The sequence below is a fragment of the Limanda limanda genome, chromosome 4 (assembly GCF_963576545.1).
Source record: "Limanda limanda chromosome 4, fLimLim1.1, whole genome shotgun sequence".
In the NCBI taxonomy this organism is placed as follows: domain Eukaryota; kingdom Metazoa; phylum Chordata; class Actinopteri; order Pleuronectiformes; family Pleuronectidae; genus Limanda; species Limanda limanda.
The window spans coordinates 4213632-4228615 of NC_083639.1; the positions used below are offsets into that span (position 1 = coordinate 4213632).

Below are 14984 nucleotides of genomic sequence, written 5' to 3' on the forward strand. Positions count from 1 at the left end.
AATGAGGCAGCTGTGCACACACAGACACACACACACACACACACACACACACACACACACACACACACACACACACACTGACACGCACTGAAGGCATGCTGGCTGCACTTGCTTCCTTGCTCAGGGGAGCATGTGAGTTCAATTATTCTCACACCAAAGAGTTTGTTTGTCTTCTTCCTTTCATCTTGTTTGGTCTTTGAAAGATATTCTGTTGTTTTTCAAACAATTGTGACAGAATAATAAAAAATGCTGTATCATATTATTTTTATACACAGCCGGCTTAAAAGCTGCTGTATCGTGCTGAGATCAAAGTCTGACTATTTCTCCTTTAATCACTGCTGAACGCAGACGAGTGAAGCTACGGTAAATCATTTAAACATTTGCACGTCATGAAGTGGACATTCAAAAGATATCTAGATAAACATATCTGCAGATTTACACCTACGGAATATTTATTATTATAATTCTTTAATTAAAATAATAATTTTAATTTGTGGGCATCCGCATTTCTGTCTGCTTCTTGTTTCGTCTTTTAACACATTGAACGAAAAAGACAAACATGGACAAGCTTTTCCTATAGGCCCTCATTTCAAGCAGAGCAGGTGTTTGATCCAGGGCGCTGGATGCCAGGAACTTGTTAATGTTAGGCTGACGGCAGCTTTTGAATGAGAATGAGTCAGACGTGTTCAGGATACAGAGGAGCTGTTGTAGAACTGTTCACAGAAGGTGACAGAACAAGGTGTCCTACCTGACAGCCTGTAAAAAGTACAAAAGCCGTTCCATGACAAGGTCACTGTCCTGCTGCAACACTCTGAACTGATGATTAGAACCAGACCAATATGGATTTTGGGGGCCAAGGCCGATACTGATATAAAGAAATAAAACATTTCTGACAATGATTTCTAAGATGCCATTATCAAACCCTTATATTTATAAAACATTTAATTGAGGTTAATATTTGAACAAATGTAACCATTAATATTGTTTTAAGTAAATACAAATAAAACCCAAGTATAACCAAATGTATAGAATTTAAGATAATGCACATCTGTTCTAGTACTTATAAAATCTTAATTGTAGATATCTGAATAATACTAATAATACTACTAGTACTACTAGTACTACTAATACTACTAATACTACTACTACTACTACTAATAATAATAATAATGATTATCACAAAAATAACAATAAACTAAATAAAAGTCAAACCTTGTTCATTGTGTAAAACAAAAACAATTACATTAATGCGCATCTGCAAATATAAAAAACGGATATGTCAATGAATGACTCTACATCTATTAACTATTGTAAAATAAGTTGGATTCAAATTGGCTTTTCAAAAGGTTCACAGGACGACGTTGTCTATAATCAAATTTCTGCTGCAGCCACTCTATCTATTGGACGTGTTGAAAATGTTCCCTGACAATCTCCTGCCAACCCTTTTATTAACTCTGACACCAAAAACGAAAATGTGAAAGGATCACAGATAAGAAAGAAGGGCACGGAGGTTTTAGCTGTTAAAGAAAACGAAAATTAAATGTGTCTGACAGAGAAAGAAACTCAAGGAGAGAACGCTGCATGGGATTATTAATGATACAGATTCAGTTGCTCCATTGGAGGCAGTGAGTACAAGTCCAGTCTCCGACAGACAGTTGAAATGACGACCATTTAATGTGACGGGGGGGGGGGGGGGGGGGAGAGATCTGGGACACTGGGGTGAGGGGAGAAGTCATGCAATGTGAGTCTCTTACAGGGGTCTCCCTTTGAGGGAATGCTCCACTTATCAATGTCCCCGTGACGGGAGCTCTCCGCAGTGATTACGATTTATGTCCAATTGGCCGGAGAGACTGAAAGAGAGCCGGGAAGACCACTGAAGAAACCAATGTGTTTGTTCCGCATGACTGAGGCAGTCAGGTCACATGAAAGAGTGGCCAACTGAATGCATATCAATATTGTCTGTAGTCTAGTGCTGTACTTTGTATGATAAATTTAATTTCCAATGCTGCTAATTCAATAATGTTATGGTTAGTATCTCAAGAGTAAATTATTCAAATACAATTTAATTTGACAATGAATCATCATTAAAGGTCTACGCTATTTTTTCATTGCTGTCTGAGTGATGGCAGGATTATGTTACAACCCACTGACGATTCAAAGAGGGGGGATCCAGGAATTGTGTTTTGACTTTCTTCAACATTGTGAGATGGGCCGTTTTTTCGATATGGCACACACTCATAAATATCAGTATCATAACCATGTCTGCTTTTTTCCCATCAATATCCATGAATTATTCCCTGATAAATTAACGAAAATGTATAAAAATGTCCGATGTTACAAAACATCCTCGATCCGTTCCCTGATCTGGATCCCATAATTAATTAATTCTTCCCTAATCCATCCCCACACAAAGAGTCATGGAAATCCATATTTTTAGAAATAGTATGATACCAATGCCGTGTTCTTTATGAATAAAACAGATAATTGTAGAGTGCTGATATCTATGAACAGGTGAAGCGTGATACCAATATGGATCCTACTCCATCTAAGATGTTAACTGGACATACTCTGTCTCATTTCTATTATTTATGATTTCTGATTCTAATTCATTCCACATCCACATGTGCAGCATTTAGAATCATTACATGATCCAAAAGTCACAGTGAGCTCCAGGCAGCTCAGAGCAAGTAAAAAGCAATTCCTCAACATGCTGCAGGGTGTGTTTGTTTCAGAACCACACGTCTCCCCTTACACCAACAGTTCAAATAATCAACGTCAGGATGAGAAGCCTGCGTTGTTCCCTCTTTTCAGACTCTAAACAATCTCGGATTTATTTTCAGTGTCCATTGAAGAAATAAGAGTTGTTGGGCAGCAGTCTCGTGTTAAGTTGTTTGAGAATGGAAATGACAGCCACAGAGAAAAGACGAGGGGGGGGGTAAAGAGTCTGACCTAGATGGGAGACACACAGCAGCCTGAGGCCACAAGCTTCCTTAGCCCTGGCTTCATTTCAGGTCATTTCTCCTGCCTTTATCCCTCTTCCCCTTTTGGCTGCTTATCCCTCCTTTCTCTTCCTCCTTGCCTTTTTTTCCTCATCTCAGTGTTGAAGAAGTGATCAGCGTGAAGTTTGAAATACTTGACACTGACAGTTGTTTATCTGTCCAACACATTTGATGCAGCTACCCGGTGCTTAGCGGACAGACAGTGACTAGACTCACTTGAAGTGCTGGTGCTCTCTGGAGGTGCGGATCTTGGCGGAGTAGCGCTCGGCCAGTTTGTCCAGGCCTCTGGAGTACTCCAGCTGGAGCTCTGCTTTTCGACGGAAGAACTCCTGCAGGTCCTGCAGCAGCTGCAGCCGGGACTCGGACTGCTGCTCCAGACAGCGGAACTGCTCCACCAGCTGGTTACGGATCTCTGCATATCAAAGAAGGGAGACCACCTTCAGAATAAATAGAGCCTCTCTGGGGGAGTGGGCTTACACGCTGGGCCTCACTTCTGGCTGCCAAACAGTGCAGCGGGTCAGCTTTTAACCCACACTCCTTCAGCCAGGACATCAAGCAAAGCAAATAATGTAGAACATACAAATATGTGAGGAAACGGTCAAGCCAACACAAGCAGTAATAAAAGAACAAAGTCATCATAATTGGATAAAACTGTTTGTCAAAGCGCATTTGTCTGTGGTGTGTGTTTGGGAGGGAGGGATAATATGGGGGTGTCTAAATGCTGGGGTGGCACACGTGCTTATGAGATGCATGTCTGATGATTGCAGCAGACAGCACGGAAATAAAAAATAGGTCAGCTACTCAAAATGCATTGTGGTGAGCGAGCCTTCAGAGAAGTTTGTCTTGAGAAAAAAAAAAGAAAACAAATTGGCGGCATTCTTTCGATTAAAAGATAGCTATGGTTTTGTGCTTATGAGGTTCGGAAACTTACTGAGAATCTGAGACTAAGGGAAATTTATGTTTTGCTCAACATTTTGAAATGTTGGATGGTATGTGACACGTAGAGACATTTTACAAAATACAGAAATAGAGCATTAACACAAAATAATGAACATTATAATAATATATAAACTTTTTATATAATTTGTCATAATACGCAATTCAAATTTAAAAATTTTCTATTCCCACTAAACTTGGTGAAGGAATGGGACCTGGGCCTGGGAGGAATCCATCGACACAAATGTAAAGGTGGGGTTGCTAACTTGTTTCTGACACACTCTTTTTATCTTACTTGTTGAAATGCTCTTCATATAAAACTAAAAGCTGCTGCCTGTGGCCCTTGCAGGACCGTGATTAATGTCATAATAAATATGACCAATTATTTAATTCGGACCAAAAGAAATGACTGATGATGATTGGCTGGCGTAACTGTCTGTCATTAGCCGACATGCCTGCCTATATGCGCACCCAGAAGTTAGCACTTAAGTCACAGCTTCTAGCAAGGCGTGTTCATGTTTTGCATATTTTCTTAGTGTAACCTGCTCCTGCTAGCATTCACTGGATTACCAACCCTACCTTTAAAGGGGAAGATCCAGGATGTTTTCACTTCCTTTACTATGTTTTTATGACAAATAAATTACTTAGGATATCAGACCACATGCTTTTCTCTCTCTTATATTTCTAGATTGTTCGACCTTGGCGGGGGTAATCCACTGAGAGCCACTTTAGCGCCTTTTTTTCCCCCTTCTTAAAATGACCACATATAAATAAAGACAGGCTCCCTCCTGGACAGCCTGCATTATTACCTTAGTTGGCTGTTTTTGAAAACCTTTGGGGTTTACAGGTGATAAACACGTCCAGGGAAGTAATAACATCCCTTTTATGGCTTTACATTTACACTAAAAAGAAATACAGATCACATTTTATTTCATCCATATACTGTTTATTGCAAGGCGGTCATAAATCCAGTGGCTAAGTGGCTGCTGAACGTGTGGCTGCAGATCAAGTATAAATCAGAACCAAAGGCTGAGTGAGTGATAAGGTTGAATTAAGTTTCATGATATCAATAAATGCCATTGCATTCTGCATATAAATTTATGTAATGTGGATTTTACATACTCAAACCCGGGGTTAAACAAAGCTTCCCTCTCTCTACAAGACAATAAGAAGCATTTGGGAAACATTGAGATGGCTGAGGACTCCATTATGACAGACTGTTTCAACCATGCATATGATTGCTGAAAACTGAAAGGAACTCAGTAGACATTTATCAATGGAAAAGATGGCCCGGTGGAAGAAAAGGCCCTTTTGTTCAATTCTAAATGCTGTTTCTGTATCTCGAATAAAGGATTTCAAAAACGCCTCCCCCGTCGTCTGTGAGCATGCAAAATATGAATGAGAGAGCAAGAAGGAGAAGGAGAGAGAGTAAATACATAGTCCCTTGCTGTTCTGAGACGTACCCCTCATGGTCCCCATAGTTGCCCAGTTGCCTGGTAACATGGCTCTGGAGGCATTTCAATGGGAGTAGGCCAGTTCCCTGTTCTGACAGCAGTCAGTCTGTTAAGCATAATGGCCAAGGACAACGGCAACTTTCTTGGCTTGGAAATACTCAGTATACAGCCTGTGCTGATGAGCTAGGCTGCAATCAAGTTCAAAATAGGAAGAAATGCCACTCCGACGTCCCTCCAGGCAAGAATAGACCAGAACGATGCAGTTTGTCGGCCTATGTGACTTTAATCATTTCTAATCACAGGGTGACAGTATAACAGAACGAGCAGACGATATAATAAGCAAATCTAAATTGATTTAACTGCATAATTTTATCAGTGAGAAATCAAATAAGCTCGTGATATTTGCATTCACTCTCCTGTGAGCATGTTATTTTTAGAACTTAAACTGTTACTAGGGAGTGAGCAATACTGCACTACATTCAATGAATGATTCAAGCCTTTGCAGAGTAATGCATTATTACAAGGGAGCTGTCATGGAGTTCCAATGTATAATACACCAAAAAGTGAGTGTCATGAGCTGGATGCAGTCTATTGTCTAAATTTGTATCGATGATATAAGGGTAAAGGTTTCCTCTCAGTGAATACAGCGAGTCACGTGTCACACCAGGTTCCCTGCCTCGGAACAGCGTGCAGCCCAAATTAATAAAATGTTTCACGCCCAAAGGCTTATGGAAATCACACTGATGGGGCTTTACCCATTTGTCATGTTTATTTTTCTCTTAACCCATGTGGTTAAGAGAACAGCCCGGTCTGATCATGTGACTTCAACAAGAATTCTGGGCATAAATGAATGGCTTAAAGAGACCTGAAGGCAACAGAGTAGGATGAGGACAAGAACGTCACTAGCTGCTATCGTCCGTGTTGTGATTGAGCAACGGCCTATTGTTGCACAACAGTATGATGGAGATGTTTATGCTTAAGATGTTAAATGTTATGTTGGAGATAGAAACATTTAAAGGATATTCGATGTATAAATAAGACTAAAACAACTTAAACAACCTAAACATCGATTGAATGTCCCTCAACTGAACCAAACACTTACAGCCAAATCATGTTGCCATGGTTTATCCCTGACCAAGAGGAAGTACCTGTCTAAGCCCATTGACCTCGTGTTGTCCCCTGCAGATATAAAAAAGACAAACATGTCCAACCGCCAAGTTCAAACGCAGCACGTCTGACATAGACAACAATGAAATATGTGTGCGTGTGAGTGTGTGTGTGTGGGGGGGGGTGGTGGTTAACATATTGGGTTGCCTTGCAGGGTTTGCTAATCACTGCAGCAGAGAGCACCAAATATCACATAGTGAGGAGTCATTGTCACCACGACATCCTGTTCAAGCTAGCCTAGCGTTGCTCTCTCAGTGGCCAGCAGCGGTCTCTGGGGCTGTGTCTGCAGTTAGCCATGCGTGGCTGGTCACATGTGGCCTAACCCAGACTGACACGTTGACATAATTTGGCACAAATCGAGGCTGTGTTCTGTGAACACTTGTCTCCTGAATGCATTAATTAACATGGTATGTCTCTACTGTCTATTTGCTTGAGTTCAAATTTCTGTAGAAAGATTTGCAGCAAGGCAGGGCGTCACTGTTTGTGCTGCCACAGGACAGGAAGATCCAGGATTTAGTGGGCAGGATTCCAAACGTTTTTTCTTTTCTTTGATGCTCAACTGTGAGTATGAATCTGTCAGCCCAGCAACACATTATGTCTCATAGGCTACATGTTGCCAGGACACGGGCAACAAAGATATGGTTTCACTGTTCACGTAACCAGGACAAATCAGGGCAGTATCAGTCTCTGCATTCTTTCATTATGATGAATACATACAAAGGAGTTTGTCTACATGCTCTTCATGTAATGCATTTTTGTGATGAGTAAGGTGGCAGTAGGAGTGTCTGTAGTGAGACTACTGCTTATTAGTTACAGCTACATTGTCAGTAAGCCAGACCAAGGTCAAATAAGTTCTACAACTAAATATTATGTTACTAAACGTTTCACTTTTGTATTTTGGTCCTTTTTTGGAGGTTTTACAGACAGGTTTCTTTTTAATGTCGTGTATGTTACATAATATAATTTTATGATATTTAATAAAAGTTTAGTAGATACCTCAGAATGGTCAGTTAGACACTATGGATGTAATAATTAATTTAAGCTAAATACTGTGGAAAACAAGTCTGTCCTGTTTCTCAGGATTTTGTTTTGGTTACAATCAAACAGAAATTATGACTAAATGATGAGTTAAAGGTTTGATTCCAAGCGGCATCATCTGCTTATGACCAATTGTTTACTCATCAATGAATCAGAATTGTCATGTGACAGTAAAGGCAAATAAAGGACCAGACATGTAAATCTGTGAACTCAAACCACACACAACTCACAATCAGTTTTCAAGTGACCGAAAACCCTGCAAAGTGCATTAGGTTTGTGTCTGAACATCTGTGCAGTCAGCAACTCGGCAGCATTATTGAACGCCAGTGTCAGTGTCAGAGAAAAGCCCCCCCGCAGCTCCCAACTGATCTGAGCCCAGTTTGCAAATGAGCTTAAGATGTCAGCTTAAGAGCTTTTCCTGAAACTGAGATGAGAGACGGAGCTGGGATGGCTCTCTCATGGCCACAGAGCTGGTGTGGAGACCAGACAGAGAGGGTGAGGGAAACAGAGAGGGGAAAAGGGAGGGGAAGAAAGAGAGAGAGAGTGAAAGTCAAACAAATAAACAGAGAGACAAAGAGAGGAGCGGGCAAGCGAGTAAACCACACCTCTGTCTGCGAAATGCTAATCATACCCTTCATTCCAGAAACATGCTGACAGAATTTGGTGATTTCCGCTCCACGTTTGTACAATAACAGTGAGGCCTAAATGAAGTCTGTGAAAGGAAGATTCAAAATATTTTTGAACGGATTCCCTAAAGACTTTAAATACTTATGTTACCTTCACTGACATCACTGTGGTGGTTTGACAGGAAACAGTATGTGCCTCCACAACTTCTGTGTTTGTATTAGATTTTGCTCGAGTGTGGAGCCATCATGTGAAAATAATAAGGGGCTACACAAACAGATATATTCTGTTATTTTATGGTTTGATATGGACTAGTTTGAAATATCACAGATCAATAGCACTTTCATATCGGTACTCTAGCTATGTAGCAGCAGTCAATTAGCGAGGCTTAGCATTAATAACTCAAATTAGCTTACATGCACCACCTCTAAACCCCAATAATAAACATGCTACATTAGGTTTTAGAAAACATACACAAACGTCCTGGTTAACCCCTAAAAACAAGTCCTGGTTAAAAAACCATCTCCTCACTCCAGGAAGTAACTGCACCTGGTCCTGAAATGTACTGGCTGTTTCCTGCGGTTTCCCGTCTTTAAGCTAAGCTAAGCTAACTGGCCGCTAAATTAAGTTATAGTGACCAGAAATGAGAGTGAGTGGAGTTATCTTCTCATTTAACAAATAAGCATTAAAATAGCCATCTTGTGGAACAACTGAGATAAAACAAGAAGTATAGTTCTTGCTCATTTGATTCTAAGCGGTTTGCATTTCACTTGTAGCATATGTAGCATATGCCATGACCACATGTTTGTCCCATGAAGAGTTTACTCTTTTATCATGGACAACTGAACTACAGACACCATTATTGGATCCTGTGGAGTAGAGAATTCTGTTTTCTGCTGGACCCATTACAGCCAACACCTTATACCAGGCCCAAAACTAAACTGTGTGATGTTTGACAGCCAACAAGTAAAATAGCACCAGGTTGAGAGGAGAGTGTTGGAGATGTAGTGTTTCACCACTGACTATGTTTCCATGGACAACAATATTCTGACTATTGACCTTAATTTGAGAAATACATTATTTAGATTATGATGTTTGTATGGGTTGCTAATAAATCATCTAATTCATTTTCCTGTTAACATGCTAAGATAGTCTCATTATAACTTATGACAATGTTACCTCCTAGTACATGATTACACTCCAACCAATGGCATGAGTGGTCAAGTAGTTGCTAACTGCTGTAAGTCAATGTCGCAAAATGCTGTGAAAACTCCAATAGAGGATGTCGTTATGCAACTGAGACGTTTATATGTTTATATGTAACTCGATCGGAATGCTCATGACTTAATTCCATTATTGATTATTTCGAGTATGACCTTATTCAGGTTAATGTATTCAATGCATACTGTTATGATGCCAGTGACTTATTCTGACCATTGTCTAGTGTCCATAAACGTCTGGAGTCTGAGCAAATCGATGATGTTAACAATTACAGATTTTACTTATTTTGCCAGAATTTCATTCATTCTATCTTCAATAGACAACTCAGACCCAACCTTGTGTTGATTATATAAGTCCATAGCCTTGAGTCATCCTGCTTTTACAGCTACAGCTTTTTTGTATCACTGAATATTCAACCACACTCAATCATTGTCCAAACTGATCAGCAAATAAAATGTCAGAAAATTGTGAACAACTTCCAAACTGCCATCTTCAAATCGCATATGTAGTTCAAAACCTAATTATTTCAATTTCATCATCACAAAGCAGCGAGTTGGCACCGTTGCAACAAGGACTTAAAAAATCAAATTGCTGTCATTTCTGATTGATTTCCTTTTCAATAGACAAATGCATGAATTGAGTAATTTTATCGGCCCAACCTGTAGAAAGAAGGTCTAAACTCCATCTGTAATGAAGCCTGGTGGATTAACAGAGGGGACATCCAGCTGTGACGAGGTGATGCACAGGGAGTCAGAGTTGCTCCTGCCTGAAGTGACTCTAAAATGCTGAGGAGACAACCCACCCATATCCACATCCTGCCCTGTGTGTTCGGCTACAGGGCCGGTGTGTCCCTGCCTCTCCTCCTCTCCCTGGCTGCTTCATCCAGCCACAGATTTAGCTGCAGACAGTAGAATCCTTTCATGGTCCATAATTCATACGTACAGTATACATTATTCACACACTCTCTGAACTGTTTGCTGCGTGACCTTCTCACAGCATTCCACTCCTCATCCTCCTGATGACACACTCCGTGCAGGAGGGTCAGGAAAATACACACACACACACACTCTGTCCGCACGACCAACACAAATGATCACAATGTCAAATTTAAACATTGTGTCTTTCAAGGAAGCAGTAGCTGCTGCTGCCTCCAATTATCCTGCAGGAGATGCATGAGGTGCATGACCTCCAGTCTGTTGGGAGGGGGGGGTCCAAGGTAATATGGTACATTCCCCTGGTGGCTGCATGCATACAGCTCTAGTGAAACACATGATGAAGCTCCACTGGTCTACACGGCCACACGTACAGGGCTAGGCATGTAACCGCTGTGGGATCTGTCATCATCTCGAGTGGAGGGAAACCGGTTCAGCCAAGTTACATCTTCATCTACTGCATTCAAACAATAACATCAGAGCGAGGTGAATTCAGGGGCCAGAGGGGACGTGTTAGGAATATAAATGGCATGTCATCCACAACTACACACTCAGCTCCACCCCGCTGCACAACCATAGAGAGAGAGGTTGTGGTAAAGTTACGCAATACTGCCTTTGACACGCTGGATAACAATACGATCGGGCCTCCGGGCGCGTTACCCACCTTTCACTTGGGTCTCATATTCTCCAATAATCTCTTTGTCCTTCTTGACTTTCGCCTGAGATGACATGTTGGGGGATAGGGGGGTCGTGCACTCCTCGGGGAGGGGGGTCGTTGCCTCGGTCCGGTCCGCAGTCCTCGGATCACCGACACAACTTGGCCGATTTGAACGCACTCTCCAGGCTCTGCTGCGATGTGTCCGCGCTGCGCTGCGTTCAGGGCGCAGTCGATCTCTTTCTCAGAAGTGCATTCTAATGATCCTTGACCACTCCTCCTCCTCCTCCTCCTCTTCTCCTCCTTCAGCAGCAGCAGCAACACTCTTCCCCTGTGAATCCGAAAAGGGCTCACGGCTGATGTTCATTTCACAAAGCCTGAAGTGGCTGCTTCTGCGTTACAGTCTGCTCCCCCCCTCTTCCTCTCTCTCTCTCTCCCTCCCTTCAGCCCCTGCAAGTTCAATGCTGCTGCTGCTGCTGCTGCTGCTGCAGGAGAGAAAAAAAAGGCTGAATGGATGTGAAAGTCAATGTCAGACTCCTCCTCCTCCCCCTCAGCCCCTCCTTCCTCCACCACTTTTCTTCTCGTGGATGATTTGAGGTTCACGTGAGTGCGATGATCAACCAGCCCTTTCATCACGGATCTGTGTGGACATGCATGTGCTGTGGTGGTAACACGACACTGGGGCCGGCTGCAGAACATGGCTGGGCGGGTGGTTCTCTCTAGATTATTTAATTAATCCAACAATCTGTCTGCCATCAATGAGATGTGTGTGTGTGTGTGTGTGTGTGTGTGTGTGTGTGTGTGTGTGTGTGTGTGTGGGTGTGTGTGTGTGTGTGTGTGTTAATCACAGATTTAGTGATAATTAAATCCGTTTTGTGACATAGCATATGTTGGCGATCATTGGTGAGAAGCTGTCACCCCAACTATTTACTAAATATCCATCCACAGTAGCCTACTCTATAGCTTTGTTACCTCATTACCAATATTAAAGGGACACAGCAGAAATAGGGTTAGTGGTAATAATGTACTCGGGTTTGCACAATAGGCATGTTTGAGTAAAGGTCAAAATCAGTGCCTGTGCTCATTCTCCCAAAAAAGCCTACTCTTTACTTCATTCTGTATTTGCCGTTACAGCCTGTTCCTGCCTTGTTATTACTCACGTTTTTCTACATGATGAACTCCTGCTCAGTTCATAATGTAAAATATGTTCCTGTCAACTAATGACATCGTAAACTGTAGATAGGTCCATCCAAAGCGACATGAGAGATTGTGCTGCTGTTTGGACAACCTGTGTAGAATTAACCATGGGGAGAAAACTAGAGTTTACCTTGTTTGGACGTAGCATTGCTTACCTTTCTTGTTGAAAGTATTAAGACACACGCAACACATTTGTCTTTGAAAGAAGTATGAGTGTTAGAGAAATGATTTCTGGTGCGTGACTGACACGATCTTCAAACTTTGCTTCTAATTGGTAAAAAACTGAGATGCGACAAAATGACTAGTGTTACAACTGTTCTATGATGTTGCTGTTGCAGCAGTATGATAGATCCTGGAGGATTTCTCCATAGACAGTCAGAACGGCTCAATGTGTCACTCTGCTGTGTATTTCCCTCCTGAGTGCACTTCACCTCAGCAGTTTCCTGACAGGTAATGTCAAAAAACTTTCTGTGACATCCCGAGCGAAACTACATCTATGTTTTTGTCTCAGAGAAATGTTCTGATGTATGTGACAGGGACAATCAAGCCCTTTCTTCTTGAGTATATCTGGGAACAGATTGCATTTTGATCCGCTGGTTGGCCTCTGAGCCTAATTCTCAGGAAATTAGCAGGCTACTGTCGGCCTGTCACAACAGTTGAAGCTGGGAGAGAGCCAAGCACAGAATCTGAAGGAGGATCGATCAGTTCTCACCATGCAATCCTCACTCCAGCTTCTAATTTCCTGTGCAAATGTTGGTCCCCGATCCAAGTGGGCCAAATAATAGTTGGGGTGGGTGTGAAACCGATGTGAAAACGCTGTATGTAACTGGGCCGTGTAAACTATAACACCATCCACTTAGGGGTCTGTACTGGAGGAATGAACATCACATGTTCCTCCATGAAAGGATTAGTTTCCTTCTGGAGGATAATAAAGACCTCTTGGTAAGTTAATGCAATAATTGCAGTAGTCTTTATGGTGAAGTTACACAGGATTATGCGTACTGTTCACTGCACCAATTTATAATAATAACCATTGTTGATTTTACTCTGTTATTTAATCACTTTCAAAAATGATATGGAGATTTAATCAAGGCAAATACTTCATCTAATCCTGTTTACACAGAAGGGTATTTGTGTTTAACCAGCTTGCCTCAGACTCTAGCCAACGAATCTCTGAGTTTTCAAAAGAGTTAAATTTGAAATGTAAAAACTTCCATTTATTGTTTTTCATTGTTTTGCTGTTTTATGATTATACAGAGGTCTGAGGGCAAAACAAAAAGTTTCACCCTGTGTTTTCATTTAAAATAAAGTCCTTGAAATAAGAACGACAATGAAATCATTAACAGTAACTGTTGTTATATTTGGTTAACAGGGCTTAAATCACTAGACGTCAAATACGTATGTGTAACAAAGTGAGGCATAGAAAACACTTTGTTGGATGTGATGTGTGTGTAACCCCCAGGCAGTTTGTTTTAAATCATGTGGTTTCCAGTGCACCACACCCACCTTATAAGAAACAGGTTCTTTAGGGCCATTAACATAATAACAGCATTATTCCCGAGACACTGCTCCTGTTGACTGATACTGCTCCTCGTCCCTTCCCTTCCCTTGGGAGATATCTAAAGTCTGTATAAGCCTGTCAGAGATTTAAATGGAAATCATCTGACAGTAAATACCTTCTATCTGTCTTTCTTTTTTTAAATGCAGCATCGCAAAGAGGGAGAGAAAATAGTTTGTTCAAATGGAGCTAAATTGATGAAACCAATAAAAACATCCCAGTTATACCTGGGTGACTTTAAAAGATATTCATTGAATCACCCTTTAACTTTTTTATACTACAACGCTATTTGGAAATTGCAAGATCTTTGTCTTATATCAGCTACTTCACATTTGCATCACTTCATATTATTGCATTTGACATATCATTGACTTATATAGAATATGAATGATTATCAATTTGTTTCCGTTGAAAATTTGAGAAGGGGCGGGATACTGGCACATGTATGTGAGAAAGCCAGTTATACCTTGTGTTTGTGTTTACAGTTTCTACTTCACTCTTTATTCTACATTAGCTTTTTCCTGCTACACATGGAACAAACAAATCAACACATGAACCAAACCAAGGAGGCAATACAGTTCCTCTGGTTCCTCTCTCTTTGCTGTTCCACAAAGCACAAACAAAACATTAAGAGTTTCAGCCAGGTCACTGCATCAGCCTTCCACAGGATCCAAGCTGAAATTGTTGAGGTTTTTAAACAAATAAAAACACCTATTTATTCTGGCTTTTAATACTTTTTTAAAATATTATTTATTGCTGTCTTTATCTGTTTGTTGATCCAATTTTCATTCTTGTGAGAAAAATAATGTTGTTTCCTGTATATGTATGGAAATACAGTAAAGTAAAAAATTACAATAAATTACATTTAGAATCTTGAATCATTATGTTTTATTGTCTTATTGTTATTTATCTCATTCTATTTAGTTTACCAAGTTGTTAGTTTTGATTACATATATTGTATTATCTTAACTTTCTCATATTCTATTTTTGATTGTTTTCATGTGCATTATCTGTGAATGTGATTGTTTTTTGTATCTGATTTTAATTAATTTGGAACATCCTATGTTCAGCCCTCTGAAAATTGAACTGGACTACAGCGTTAATGTTTGCCTTGGGAAATAATGTTGCAGGTTTTTGTAGCTACTCAAGTACGCAAAGTATGAGTGCTAGCTTGAGGCTAATAACGGCTATAACTTTGGTTAA

At 40.7% G+C, this 14984-nt stretch overlaps 1 protein-coding gene across 3 annotated transcripts in view; it reads right to left on the bottom strand.

Moving 5' to 3' along the window:
• Positions 1-11102, bottom strand: part of LOC132999971 (SLIT-ROBO Rho GTPase-activating protein 3-like) — a 28346-nt gene extending 17244 nt beyond the window's left edge. For all 3 annotated transcript variants that reach the window (XM_061069779.1, XM_061069780.1, XM_061069778.1), the window contains exons 1-2: positions 11036-11102; positions 3216-3411 (exon numbers count right to left, since the gene is read on the bottom strand). In XM_061069779.1, coding sequence (XP_060925762.1) covers positions 3216-3411; positions 11036-11102 — 263 coding nt within the window. The remainder of the gene's footprint in view (positions 1-3215; positions 3412-11035) is intronic.
• Between the last annotated feature and the right edge of the window lie 3882 nt (positions 11103-14984).